At 50.1% G+C, this 14,108-nt stretch overlaps 1 protein-coding gene across 11 annotated transcripts in view; it reads left to right on the top strand.

The window, feature by feature from the left end:
• Positions 1-14,108, top strand: part of ATP6V0A1 (ATPase H+ transporting V0 subunit a1) — a 67,935-nt gene that overhangs the window by 49,956 nt on the left and 3,871 nt on the right. For 6 of the 11 annotated variants that reach the window (XM_030808294.1, XM_030808287.1, XM_030808288.1 and 3 more), the window contains 4 exons: positions 2,535-2,642; positions 3,579-3,596; positions 9,234-9,351; positions 9,663-9,834. In XM_030808294.1, coding sequence (XP_030664154.1) covers positions 2,535-2,642; positions 3,579-3,596; positions 9,234-9,351; positions 9,663-9,834 — 416 coding nt within the window. The remainder of the gene's footprint in view (positions 1-2,534; positions 2,643-3,578; positions 3,597-9,233; positions 9,352-9,662; positions 9,835-14,108) is intronic. The other 5 variants (XM_030808293.1, XM_030808290.1, XM_030808291.1 and 2 more) reach the window with 1 other exon arrangement.

Here is a 14,108-nt window from a genome sequence, read left to right as displayed (position 1 = left end):
TTTTTAAAAGTTAGTGTATCTTGAAGATTGTTTCATAGTGATAATCACTTTTTTTTTTTTTTTTTTTCTGAGATGAAGTCTCACTCTGTCACCCAGCTGTAGCGCAGTGGCATGATCTCAGCTCACTGCAACCTCCACCTCCTGGGTTCAAGCAATTCTCCTGCCTCAGCCTCCTGAGTAGCTAGGATTATGGGCATGCACCACTATGCCCGGCTAATTTTTGTTTTGTTTTGTTTTTTTGAGATAGAGTCTTGCCCTGTCGCCCAGGCTAGAGTGCAGTGGCATGATCTCGGCTCACTACAACCTCCGCCTCCCCAGTTCAAGCAATTCTCCTGCCTCAGCTTCCTGAGTAGCTGGGATTACAGGCGCCCACCACCTCGCCTGGCTAATTTTTGTATTTTTAGTAGAGACAGGGTCTCACCATGTTGGCCAGGCTGGTCTTGAACTCCTGACCTCGTGATCCACCTGCCTCAGGCTCCCAAAGTGCTGGGATTACAGGCGTGAGCCACTGCGCCTGGACTAATTTTTGGATTTTTAGTAGAGACGGGGTTTCACCATGTTGGCCAGGCTGGTCTCGAACTCCTGACCTTGTGATCTGCCCGCCGTGGCCTCCCAAAGTGCTGGGATTACAGGTGTGAGCCACCGTGCCCAGCTATCACTCTTTTTTATGGTTGCCTAGCATTCCATAGGATATTCCACTGGACATGGTAAAGTCATTATCTCTTTGATGGATGTGTTGGTTGTTCCCAATTCTTTGCTATCACAAACAGCAATGCAGGGAACATCCTTGTCCATATGTCTTTTTCTTTTCTTTTCTTGAGACAGAGTCTCGCTCTGTTGCCCAAGATGGAGTGCAGTGGCGCAATCTCAGTTCACTGCAACCATCACCTCCCGGGGTTCAGCAATTGTCCTGCCTCAGCCTCCAGAGTAGCTGGGATTACAGGCGCCCACCTCCACGCCCAACTAATTTTTGTATTTTTAGTAGAGACGGGGTTTCGCCATGTTGGCCAGGCTGGTCACGAACTTTTGACCTCAGGTGATCTGCCTGACTCAGCCTCCCAAAATGCTAGGATCACAGGCATGAGTCACCGCACCCAGCCCCTTATCCATATACCTTGCCAAAGTTTTGCAAGCCTAGATGTTCCAGCAGTGGGATTGCTGAATCTCAAAGGGTTCATGCATTTAAAATTTTGATAAACCCTTCACAATGATTATACAATTTGTACTTGGGAACATATTTTTAAAATATAGATTTATTGGGCCCCACCGCAGAACTACTAAATTTACAATTTCTGGGAGTAATATTTGAGAATTTCTATTTAAAATGCAGCTTTTGGGGTAATTCTAACGCAACTAGTTGTCTGACCAGCATGTTAAGGACCACTGCTAGAGTAGGAGGGAGGATTTGTGCAAACACCTAGGTCTGAGCTGGGCATTAAACTGTGACGAGAGCTATGGCAAAAAATGGCACACCAGGAGGTGGAGCTGAGGATGAGGAGCGCAGGGCAGCCGCGCAGGCCTCCTGCACACTGCTCATGCTGCTGCCCGAAGGCCAGGTTGCAGGAGAGCTGCCCTTGAGCTCTTGCCTTGTTTGGCCCCCTGGACAGAAACCATATGAAGTGATTCTGGGGGCTGCTGTTTAAATTCCTTTTCGCGCTGTTGCAGGTTAGCACTAATTGGGATCTGTGAGACTTAACTCATTTCTGCCTGGTTTTTTTTCCCCAAAGAGTCTTTTTTTACTTTGGGTTTGGAAAAACTCAAGTTTTTTCAAATCAAGTTGACTTTAAAATTCTACTTTTGGAGACCCTACCAAAGACTGTGCCTGTGAACTCAGAAGAAACAAATGCCCTGTCAGCGTCTGCCCACGTGCCTGTGGGAGAATTGTTCTAACATTCCAGAGCATCCACTGAAGAAAAGGAGCCCCTCCTCATCTTTTTAAGCTCAGCACTGTCTAGCCACAAGTGAATGTACATTAAGCTTTTTTTTCCTTCTCTGACCTTGGAAGTTCTTTGTTCCTGGGCAGAGACATGGTACATTTCTGGAAGAAGTTGCTGGAATTCTTGGGCTCCTGTTAAAAGCTTTTCAGACTAGGGTACAATCACCATGTCATTTGGCCCCCGTTCCTCTTATAAAGTCTAATTGTTAGTGTCAGAAAAGCTTAGGCCCTTGCAGGCTTTACAGATAGAGCTGTACTTGTTATGAGAATCTGTTCGTATTAAGGTTTTCATTCAAGCAGGATTCTCAATTAGTGTTGACCCAGGTGAGGCTGATGCCTCTTGGCACAACAGACAGAACTGCATATTTCCTCTGAAGCAGGGTAAGGTGGTAATTGTAGGTTGGGCTGGGGCTGGGGAGGCAGTGGTTGGGGTGGAACAGTTGTTTGATTTTACTTAGCCGTTCAGTCAGTGGGTTTTGTTTTTGTTGTTAGACATATGCTTTTCTGAGGTTTGTGTTACTAACCATCGCCCTTCCCACTTCACAGAATGTTATGTTAAAGCCCAGGCAAATTCTACTCTTTCTGTTCATCTGTGTAGGGAACTCTCAACTTTGGTGGGATCAGGGTGGGCAACGGACCGACAGAGGAGGATGCTGAGATTATTCAGCATGACCAGCTCTCCACCCACTCAGAGGACGCAGACGAGGTAAGATCCCGTGGTGTGGGCTTCCTCTCCTTCCACCTCGGGTCAGCCCTAGTCTTGTTTACCTAAGAGGCCTCACTCCAGTCTTCTCCTTGAAAAATAAAAATACTAATTAATACTCAGCCTGCCTTCTGGACCTCTTAGGGCACCACAGCTTTTTCCAGTGGGCCCTGCCCTAAGCTCCAACTGTTGCCCCCAGAGTCTGCAGCAGTTTTGCTCCTGTCTTGAATTCCAGATTTTGCCTGCAGTGCTTTGCACGCAGGTCTCCATTACTGACTGCTCTGTCACCTGAGGCAGAGCAGGCCTCAGCATCCCAGCTCTTATGAACTGAAACACAGGTCACTAAGCACAGCTTCTTCATCCATTGACCCTTCCAAGGATCGTTCCAATTACATTACTGACCAGCTATAATCACTGGTACTTCTGAAGTCCTATACCACTGATGTATTCTTGCTGCAGATATTTTGTTTGAGCCTTTTTGGTGTCATTTGCCTACTTTTTACAGGGAGAGAGAGAATTAGTCAGGCCAAACTAGACTTTTCCTTAAGATACCACTCTCCTAGCCTGACCCCTTGTAACACAAAGCCTCTGAACTGAACTATTAAATCTCATCTACTCATTATGTTCTTTTTAAAGCAAATAAAATAGGAGTTGAGGACCCAAGTTGGACTTTTCAGTCTGTCTGACCACTTTCACTATATATGATTTTTTAAAAAAGAAATCACAAGGGTTGGGGATGCCTTTAGAAAATACGTATCTTAATGCTGTAAATTCCTGCTGATTTCGCTTTGTGTGTATGCTGAGGAGGCCTGCGTCCAACGTGCTAGCCCATTTAACATGGACAGTCCTCCCCAAGAAGCATTCAGTAGCCTTGTGCTCCTAACTTGTGACCTTGTGTGTGGCGTGGCTACCCACTAAGTGTAAATTTGTGTTTTCAAGCCTACCGAGGACGAAGTGGTAAGATGAAAGCTGGCGTTGTCTTCCTGTTTATCTGGGCTTCTCTCTTCCCATCTTTGTGATCACTCTGCTGACCCTACCACACCCTGGGGCCATACACATGACTCCTGTGCATCTGCATCTCACTGGCCATTTCAAACCAGTTCATGAACCTGTGTTCTAAAAAGCTCATCTCCATTAACTGCATCTCATGTCGGTCACCTCTGTCTTTGTTTCATTGACTTTGCTGATCTAATACCTCTGAGAATGGCTTTGAAAGGAGCTACAAGTAATGTCTGCACTGGCATTCTTGAAGTGACTCCTCTTGGAGGTTAAGTCCCATTGGCCTCTGCCTTCCTCTCCTGTGATGTTGTGGTTGCTCTACTCCCAGCCACCAGGAGTAGCCGTTTCCTCCCTGCTCTTCCAAGTGCTTGTGAGCAAAGCTTACCCTTCCTCCCTGTCTGAGCCAGCCTCTTCCTGCTGCCCCCCTCAGCTTGATGATGCTTCAACTTAGAAGTGGTGGACCCTTCTCAGGGTCAGCTCTATCTCCATGTGACCCAGGTGAGAGGGAGACAGCTTTCAAAAGGAGGCTTTGCCTTCCAGATGCATCCCAAAGGAAATAATCCATCTGTGTGAAAGGAGTTCATATTATATCAGCCACACATAGAGAATAACGGAGACTGGAAGGCAAATTGGCTAACTGTTCAGGCCTCATCTCGAGTAGAAGGCCCTCTGGCTCAGCAGTAATTCACTTAGCAACATACACTCTTTAAGTTGGGTTTTTAAAAGGCCTTGCTGCACTGTTTGCATCTTCCCCCAGCACTTCTCTCTAAAATGCCTAGACCCACAAACTGTACCCTTCCCTTCCTGACTCTCTGGTCCTCTTTAGGAGGGCAGTGGGATGGGAATGGGAAAGCCTTTGCTGTTCTGTGTAAACACAGGTAGGGCCTGGTCTTCCTGAAGCCTAGAGAGGCTCCTTTGCTGGCATCAAAGAGTGTCTGTGTTCCTGGACTGCTCATCTATGCAGTCCCTCGCTGAGCTACCTGGCAGGGATGGGTGGGGCTTGCTCCATGTTAGTGAGGAGCCCAACCCTTTCCCAGGCTCACTGTCTCCAACAACACTGCTTTTTAAATGTCTTCCTAGCCGAGCACCCACATTGTCAGAATGGTCTGACCAACTATTGTGTACCAGTGTTCTCGTTTGTAGCCATGTCCCAGGAGGTTGGACATCCAACAAAATAGACTCTAATTCAGCCTCCCCAGTCTCTGGCCACCCAGCTCACTCAGGGATTCAGCTACCCTTGGCTACCCAAGTAGTCTAAACATTTTATCTTTATCAGGTACATACAGTCTGGTTCTCTGCAGCCAAATTTAGATACCCGTGACATTTATCTAATGATTTCAAACCAAACAGGTTCCTAAAAAAAAGTTCAGCTACTTCTAGAACTTCCCCATTTTGCTTGGCTGTGAAAATGTATTTGTCCCATGCAGGCCCTTGCTCCAGCCCAGTGGAAGCATTAGTACCTCTCCCTAGCGGGAACTCAGTCCAGCTGCACACCAGAGCCAGGCCACTTGGTTGTCTGGGAAATCTTCAAAGGCCATGACCACTCAGCAAGGGTCAGTGGCACCTCTCCCCAGGTGCATTCATCCCACCCATCCATGCGTTCACTCACCCTCCGTGTGTCCAGCACTATGTATAGTGCTGCAGAAAAAGAGAAGAAGAATATAGTGCTTGCCTTCAAAGACCTCCCAAAGTGGGGAGATGGTCTGGATGACAGGTGCTATAATAGAAGTGTGCCCTGGATGCTATGGGAGCACCGAAAGAGGGCAGCTGATGAACACTGGGGCAAGGGTGGAAGAGGAGACCCTGGAAGACTCCCTAAGGAAGTTATCTTACTCTGGTCAAGCAGGAGGCCCTGTAGAGGGAGTGGTGCAGACCCACCAGCATATACAGCTTCACAGGGGCAAAAGGCCTGCAGGTCCATCACGTGTTGGGGACTAGCAAGTATTCAGCTTGGCTGGAGCAGAGGCAGGAGTGGGGAACTGGGGACAGGTGAGACTAGAGGTTGGCAGAAACCAGCCATAGTAGTTTTTGCCTCATTTGGACAACAAGGAGCCATCCAAGAGAGGGTGGTGAAGCTGGTGGTGACACAGCCATGGCACATTGAGGAAATACCCCCAGTGACCATGTTGTAGGGTATATTGGGTTGGAGAGGGACAAGGTCAGGAGGTGTGGACTCCACATCATCTGATGTGATTCAGGACAGAATGGTGAGCCTGAAGTGAAGTAAAGTGTTTGTAGGACAAGTTGGAAAGGAAGGAACCAATATGAGATATTAAAGAAGTGAAAGCTATAGGTCCCAGTGCCTTAATAAAGGTAAGGAGGAAGAGAAGATTCGAGACTGACTCCCGGACTGTCCAGTCTGCTGGACATGGGAGATGGAATAGAAGTTGATCTCGGTGGGGACAGAGGAGAGCAGTTACTGTGTTGAGCATGGAGAGCCTGTGGTTCCCCAGGAGAAGGAGTACAGCTGGCTGGAAATAGGCAAGGCAGAGATGGAGAGATCCACCTTGGAGTCATTCCTAGGGGCGACCCTTGAAGCCCTGAGTAGCAATCCCACCAGAAAGATGCAAGGGCTGAGGCTGAAACTTCAGAGAACATTGGCATTTAAGGAAGAACCTTGGCTGGGCGTGGTGGCTCACGCCTATAATCCCAGCACTTTGGGAGGCCGAGGCAGGCAGATTGCTTGAGCCCAGGAGTTTGAGATCAGCTGGCCAACATGGTGAAACCCCATCTCTAGTAAAAATACATAAATTAGCTGGACGGTAGTGGCATGTGCCTGTAATCCCAGCTACTCAGGAGGCTGAGAGAGGAGAATCACTTGATTCTCCTGGGAGGGAGAGGTTGCGGTGAGCTGAGATTGTGCCACTGTACTCCTGTCTCAAAAAAAGAAAAAAGAAAAAAAAAAAAAGGAAGAACCTCGATGGAGACTAAAAAGAACTGTCCAGAGAGGTAGGAGGAAAACCAAGGGGAGGCAGGTATTTCAAGAAGGAGGAAGAGGCCATAGTGATGGGCACTGCAGGAGCATGGACAAGGGCACAGAACATCTGTTAACTTTAACAACTGGGCCAGGCGTGGGGGTTCACACCTGTAATCCCCAGCACTTTGGGAGGCCAAGGTGGGTGGATCACCTGAAGTTGAGAGTTCGAGACCAGCCTGGCCAGCATGGTGAAACCGCATCTCTACTAGAAGTACAAAAATTAGCCGGGTGTGGTGGTGTGCACCTGTAATCCCAGCTACTGAGGAGGCTGAGGCAGGAGAATTGCTTGAACCCAGGAGGCAGAGGTTGCAGTGAGCTGAGATCGCACCACTGCACTCCAGCCTGGGTGACGAGTGAAACTCCGTCTCAAAAAAAAAAAAAAAGATGTAACAACTGCGAGGTCAGGGTGACCTCCTTGCTAAGTAGAGGCATTTTGTGGAGGAGTGAAGGTGGAAGCCAGGGTGCAGTAGGGTGAGGACTGGCTGGGCAGAGAGGAAACTGAGGCAGAAGATGTGGACAGGGACTCTGCAGTGATTCATGGTCAGTCATGGCCAATTGATACTGGGCGTGTGCTGAGTGGCAGACTCATAAGTGCTGGGCTGGATTTCTCACCCAGTCCTTGCCTCTCCTGAGAACACCTGCAGGAAGCTGGGAATGAAGGAGAGAAGGCAAGGGTAGGGCCTGGAAGCAAGGCTTCTCTCCTGTCCCGCAGTTCATTCGGTGGGAGAAACTTGAGGTGGAATGAAAACACTGAAGGGATTGGCTGTAAGGGAGCCCAGTGGTCACTGCCCTTCCGGCCCATAGGAGTAGAGATCAGCACTCCTGGGAGCGATGGACTTCCTCCTCTCAATGCGGGTCCTGGGGCGGCAGCCAGCAGTGGTAGAAAAGAGCTCTTAACCACGACGTTGGGATTTAGGGAAGTCAGGGAACTAGGATTACCCTAGTTTTCGGGGTAAGTAAGGAAGCTTGAAGAGCCTGTTCTGGAAGAAAAGCCCAGAAATAGGCTAGGTGTCTTTAGAGGTGAGGGAGAAGGAGACGTTTGCCCAGAGATGGCATGGTGGAGCCAGCTCCCTCCAGGCTGGCTGCACCCCTGTGGCCTGGGCTGTTGTGGCTTTACCAGCCGAGCCACTTTCTCCCATCCCCATGTTCTCAGTGATTTCCCAAGGCATTTCTGGTGTCCTTTGGGAGTGGAATCACGTGGGTTTTGAAAGGAACTGCGGTGAAAAATAGACCCTGACCTGAGGGCAGCGGCTGATGGGGAGGCCACTGAGCCCTCAGGAGTGTCTGAAAGCTCAGAGGATTCTGGTCTGGGCTCTGTGGGGGAAGCCCCATAAGGGAGCACCTCCTGGTCTTTGGTCAGCTTGACAGAGTGAGAGGCCCAGGGAAAGTACCTGGGGCTTCCAGAATATACCAAATTCAGAAGCTCGCATTCACCCCTGACTGTGCTTGGAGCAATCCTGAAAGTGCACTCCCAAGAGCTTGTTCCAGCCCATTCCTTTATTCTGGAAATAATTCTTGGTATTGAAAGGAAAACTGGGACAAAGGGAGCTTGAGGAAAATGAAAACAAACAAGAAACTGGAGATGTGCTATTTGGCCTTAACCCAAACAGATACGCTGTTTGGCCTTAACCCATGTGGAAATTTGTAAACTTTGTCAGGATTTCCCTGTGCATGGTGGTGAAATCATGTAGGGAAAAAAAAATTCACCGTGTAATCTCTTTAGAAGTCACAAAAGAAAAAGAAGGTTATCTTGCTCCCAAAAAGCTGTAAAAATAAGTAAAGTGTGGCCGGGTGCGGTGGCTCAAGCCTGTAATCCCAGCACTTTGGGAGGCCGAAGCGGGCGGATCACGAGGTCAGGAGATCGAGACCATCCTGGCTAACACGGTGAAACCCAGTCTCTACTAAAAATACAAAAAAATTAGCCGGGCGTGTTGGCGGGCGCCTGTAGTCCCAGCTACGCGGGAGGCTGAGGCAGCAGAATGGCATGAACCCGGGAGGCGGAGCCTGCAGTGAGCCGAGATGCGCCACTGCACTCCAGCCTGGGCGACAGAGCAAGACTCCGTCTCAAAAAATAAATAAATAAATAAAATAAAATAAAATAAAATAAAAAATAAGTAAAGTGGCTGTATAGGCCTAGTCTTCTCAGGACAGTGTCCGGGTTGAGAGCCCGTCTCCTGAAGTGCACTCTGGGGAAAATCCCTTCCTGCCCTCCTGCAGGTCCTTAGGGTCCCAGACCCAGACAGTCACTTTCCCAACAGAGTGCCATCAACTCAGCACACACTCCTCTCTTGAGCACAGAGCCCCAGAGGGAGAAGAACAAATGTGTTGAAAAGAACCTTATTAAGATGTAGTTAATTCAAAATGTAGTGTATTGAGGAGAATGGAGGTGTCCCAGGTGAGGGCTAAGCCAGGCAGGATTTCTGGGGAAGGCATTGCCAAAATCACCACCTGAGCTCAACACTGGGTGCTTCTGGCCCCTCCAAAGTTGAGGTGCCAGCCATGGGAAGTGCAGTCCCCTGCCTTGGCCCAGGTCCAAAGCGCCAAGTAGCCACAACTCAGAATGCCTGCACGTTCCCCTCCTAGCCTTATATCTTCTCTCTGGTTTCCTCCCACGACAGTTTGACTTTGGGGACACCATGGTCCACCAGGCCATCCACACCATCGAGTACTGCCTGGGCTGCATCTCCAACACTGCCTCCTACTTGCGGCTCTGGGCCCTCAGCCTCGCTCATGCGCGTGAGTACCTCTCTCCGGGCTCCAGAACTCTAGTTTGCCCCTCTGTGGGCGCACTCTCAGTTGGGGGGCTTAAGTCGAATGGAAATTACATGAAGGTTCTGGAATTATTCAGGTTCCTGAACCCAAGGAGAATGAGTACAGACAGGAGGCTCGGCACTTGTGCCAGGTTAGCTCTGCATGGTGGTCCCACTAAGGCAGTGGGAGGCCAGGATCCAGGGAACCCTAGAGCGGGGGGGATGGCAGAGCAAAATTCATGGCCTACAGCTGCCTCTTGCCAAACTGCACTGGATTTTGTGTCTCCCATTCCCCAGAGCTGTCTGAGGTGCTTTGGACCATGGTGATCCACATCGGCCTGAGCGTGAAGAGCTTGGCGGGAGGTTTGGTGCTGTTCTTCTTCTTCACTGCCTTTGCCACCCTGACCGTGGCCATCCTCCTGATCATGGAGGGCCTCTCGGCCTTTCTCCACGCACTGCGCTTACACTGGTGAGGGGCAGTGGGGCAGGGGGGGCATGGGGGTGGATGTGTCCTCAGCTGCGGTGAGAGGGCAGCTTTTCTCCCACACACAGCCCTGCAGCTTTGTGCAGGAAAGATGAGCTGGCCCTGCACTAGCTTCACCTCAGGACACCCCAGCACTGGCTTTGCCACTGGGTTTCAGAAAATGGTCATAGAAAAGCACAGCTCAGCCTTCCCTAGACTCTAGGGAGAGGTCCCTGGTGAGTGGTGTCAGATCCCACTCCCTGCCTTTAGCTGTCCCCAGTGCTCCTGATTTTGGCTTAGAGGGGCTGCTGGGGTCTTAGGGTTCCTGGTTTTCTCTCTGATGTGTAACTCTTCTGTCTTCAGAACAGTGGAAGCAGTTCTGGAATGGATATTAAGTGCAGGAAAGCCTAGAGCACACTGCACCCCAGCTTTGTCCTCTTTGTTCTGTCATTGTGCCAGGGGTCTTTGAGTTGGACCCCTGGCAGCTCCATTGTGGGCCAGAGGGATTCCTGGCTCTATAGGGTGGAGGTCTGTACGCTCACGCAGCTTCTTCAGACGGACAGGTTTGGGGTGGTTCTGTTTGTTTTCTTTAATGAAGCTTGTGACTCTTAATGGCTCTGTGTGGAGAGAGCATGAGTTCAGCCTCTGGGACTGGGAGAGCAGGGGTGTGATCTGGGCTGTGACCACCTCAAACCAGCATTGCCAGATTTAGCACATAAAAGTACAGTGTGGCTGGGCGTGGTGGCTCACGCCTGTAATCCTAGCACTTTGGGAGGCTGAGGCAGGTGAATCACCTGAGGTCAGGAATTCGAGACCAGCCTGGCCAACATGGTAAAACCCCGTCTCTACTAAAAATACAAAAATTAGCCAGGTGTGGTGGCACGTGCCTGTAATCCCAGCTACTCGGGAGGCTGAGGCAGGAAAGAATCTCTTAAACCCAGGAGGCAGGGGTTGCGGTGAGCTGAGATTGTGCCACAGCACTCCAGCCTGGGCAACAGAGCAAGACTGTCTCAAAAAAAAAAGGGGGGGGGTGGTGGTTGGGGGCCGGGTGCGGTGGTTCACTCCTGTAATCCCAGCACTTTGGGAGGCTGAGGCGGGTGGATCACCTGAGGTCGGGAATTCGAGACCAGTCTGACCAACATGGAGAAACCCTGTTTCTACTAAAAATACAAAAAAATTAGCCAGGCATGGTGGTGCATGCCTGGAATCTCAGCTACTTGGGAGGCTGAGGCAGGAGAATCGCTTGAACCCAGGAAGCAGAGGTTGCATTGAGCCAAGATCGCGCCATTGCACTCCTGCCTGGGCAACAAGAGCGAAACTCGGTCTCAAAAAAAAATAAAAATAAAAAAATAAAAATACAGGGTGTATTTCACATAAACAACAAATAATGTTTTTAGTATGAGTATTTCCCAAATGTACATGGGATATGCTTATACTAAAAACTGGGGCAGTCTGTATTTTCCGTGGCTGTTCCACCTCAGACTCCACTTCTTTGGGTCTCTATTTCCTCCTTTATGTTGTGATTCTCTTTTTGGGGGTCTCAAAACCCCAATGTCTCTGGAAGTTCTGGCCCCTCTCCCCAGAGGAGCACTCACACACTCCTCCTGTTTTACAAGCATAGGGGTCTGACTCACTGGTGTGCCTTAGAGGCCCCTGGATGGGATGCTCTGTAGTGTTCATGATCTCAAGGCCAGAAGAGGACTATGAATGTCTCTCTTCGTTCTCAAAACCTGAAGAAAATTCAGCATCTGAACCTGAGAAACTCCTTCCCCACTCCCCTTTATCTTTGATTTTTCTCATGGCTGGGTGACCCCTGAGCCTCCTCAAAGATTCAGCTGTGGGTTTTTCTGAATGATAGGTGGAGAGTGAGGCATGGAAGGGCAAGACGTGGCTAGGGTGCACTCTTCTTCAAAAGCCCTGCTGCGTCAGTAGACGTGGCTTCCTCTGGCCTGGCTCTCTCCCTCCTGGCCTCCCTCCTCCCCACCCAGCTCATCTGGCTGGCCCCCCTGTTCTAAGCTTATCAGCCGACACCCCAAGCGCACTTCCTCAGCCCTCCTCAGTGCACGAGAACCTCTGAGGACTCACTTTTTCTTGCCCCTTGGCCTCCTTTCTTTTCTTTTCACTCCTGTCCCTTGAGCCCTGGGTTTGAGGGAACAGTGACCACCTCACCTTGATTCCAGCCCACATAGGTAGCCAGTCATCTCCTCCCTGGGCAGGGCGGGAGCAAGGCATTGTTGCAGAGCAAGGTCACCTGGGCTTGAGCCTCGTTTTGTTGCCAGAAGATTGCTTCCTCCTCAGACTCACCTGTGGCTTCCCTGTGTCTTTCCATGTCCCCCTGAACTGAAGTGATGAGTGGCAGCACAGCAGGCTTCCGAATCGGGTGACCTGGGTTGGAATTCCAGCTCTGTCACACCAGGCAGGGGACCTGAGCAGAACATTCACTGCCAAGGTTACTGTGAGCAAGCAGGAAGTAATGCACACACCAAGTGCTGCCATAGCAAAAGCAGGTGCTCTAGGATGGGTCATGGCTGCTCTGCTTAAAAATGGGATGCCCTTACTGGGTGCGGTGGCTCACACCTATAATCCCAGCATTTTGGGAGGCCAAGGCAGGTGGATCACCTGAGGTCAGGAGTTCGAGACCAGCCTGGACAACATGGTGAGACCCCATCTCTACTAAAAATGCAAACATTAGCTGGGCGTGGTGGTGGGCGCCTGTAACCCCAGCTGCTCAGGAGGCTGAGGCAGGAGAATCGCCTGAACCCAGGAGATGGAGGTTGCAGTGAGCCGAGATCGCACCACTGCACTCCAGCCTGGGCGACAGACCGAGACTCCACCCCAAAAAACAAAACAAAACAAAACAAAAAAACTGGGATGCCCTAGAGAGAGGGTGTCTGCCTGGGGTCCCCCATAAAGAAACTGCTTTTAGCCTGTCTAGAGTGAAAGGAGACCCCAAAGGAGGCAGAGGATACCATCAGAATGCCCTCAGGTGCTGTTTGCAAGGAACAGCCTCCCCGTATATGTCGTATTTATTTTGGCAATAGGAGTATTGGGTAGGAGAGGAAAAAGCAGTGCAAACCTCCTTTGTGCAACTTTCAGAATCTCGTCTTTGGAGGGCTGTCCCTGTGACACGAGTGGGGCGCCTCCCCCACCACTAAAACAGGAGTGAATGAAATTGGTGCTTGTGCGCCCCCTCCTGGCAAAATGCGGTTGTGTGTCCAGAATGCCTGGATCTTCCCTGTGGCCCAGGACTGCAGGAGGCGGTGTTCTGAGCTGTGGCCCTCTTACGAGGGGTGGAGCCTCTGGGGCTGCTGAACCAGCTGTAGAGATGGTGCTACTGTTCTTCCTGGCATCCAGCCTAGGCATCCTCATACCTCCCACTTTATCCCTGCTGTTTCCTGATTCAAGGGCTGCCCCATTATACAAGTTCTGGTCTCTTCAGTGGGGACAATAAGAAAAACATTTGATTTGATAACATATAAACCACTAGTGTGAGATTCATGCAGCATCATAGGAAGGGGGGGTGATGTGTTTGAAAACAGTGAGCAGGTTAATGTATTAATCTGCTAATTCTGTCTCCTGAGTTTTCTCTCTCTCTTTTCCTCCCTCCTGCCACATGAAGTATGCTTAGCTTCTTACCTACCACAATTAGACATCTTTTCTTCCTCAGAGAAGGCATGAGACAGGGATTTGATTGTAGTTATCACTGTAAACATCAAACTGATTTTTATGCAGAACTGTTGCCCCAGGGCCTACCTTCCAAGGAACCTGGTCTCTCCTTACCTAGCGAATTCCACATACACATAGATGTACACCCACTTGTACACTCACAGATTGGGTGGTGATTAAAGGGACAGAATCGGGGACCAGCTTCTTGTTAGGAATGCAGTGTTGCCACGGCATGACAGCATGGAGCAGTTGAGGGAATGGCTGCCCAGGAGAACTCAGAACTCTTGAAATGTAGTTCCAGGCTGCCATCATTGCCCTGATATTCAGGCCATCAGACGATGTGCGTTCTAGGCCCTGAACTGCACAGAGAGTGGCAGAATGGGCTACATAAACAGCTCAGCCCAGAATTGTCTTTCCAGACTGCCTGCCGTCAGTCACAACCCCCACCAGGAAAGGGAAGTGGCCCCAAGACTCCTTCCTCCTTCCTACTTCACTCACTCGAGGAAACAAGAGTTCCTGTTACGTGGTACAAATGATATATTTTGGCCCCAGTTAATCCCTCTGAGTCACCAGGTGGCCTTTGCCAAGTGCTGGAGCTGGAAGACATGATAGAG

This window comes from Nomascus leucogenys, unplaced genomic scaffold (assembly GCF_006542625.1).
Source record: "Nomascus leucogenys isolate Asia unplaced genomic scaffold, Asia_NLE_v1 Super-Scaffold_285, whole genome shotgun sequence".
Taxonomy (NCBI): Eukaryota; Metazoa; Chordata; class Mammalia; order Primates; family Hylobatidae; genus Nomascus; species Nomascus leucogenys.
Note: the sequence above shows the minus strand (reverse complement) of the source record. Positions and strands in the feature narration are given on the sequence as shown.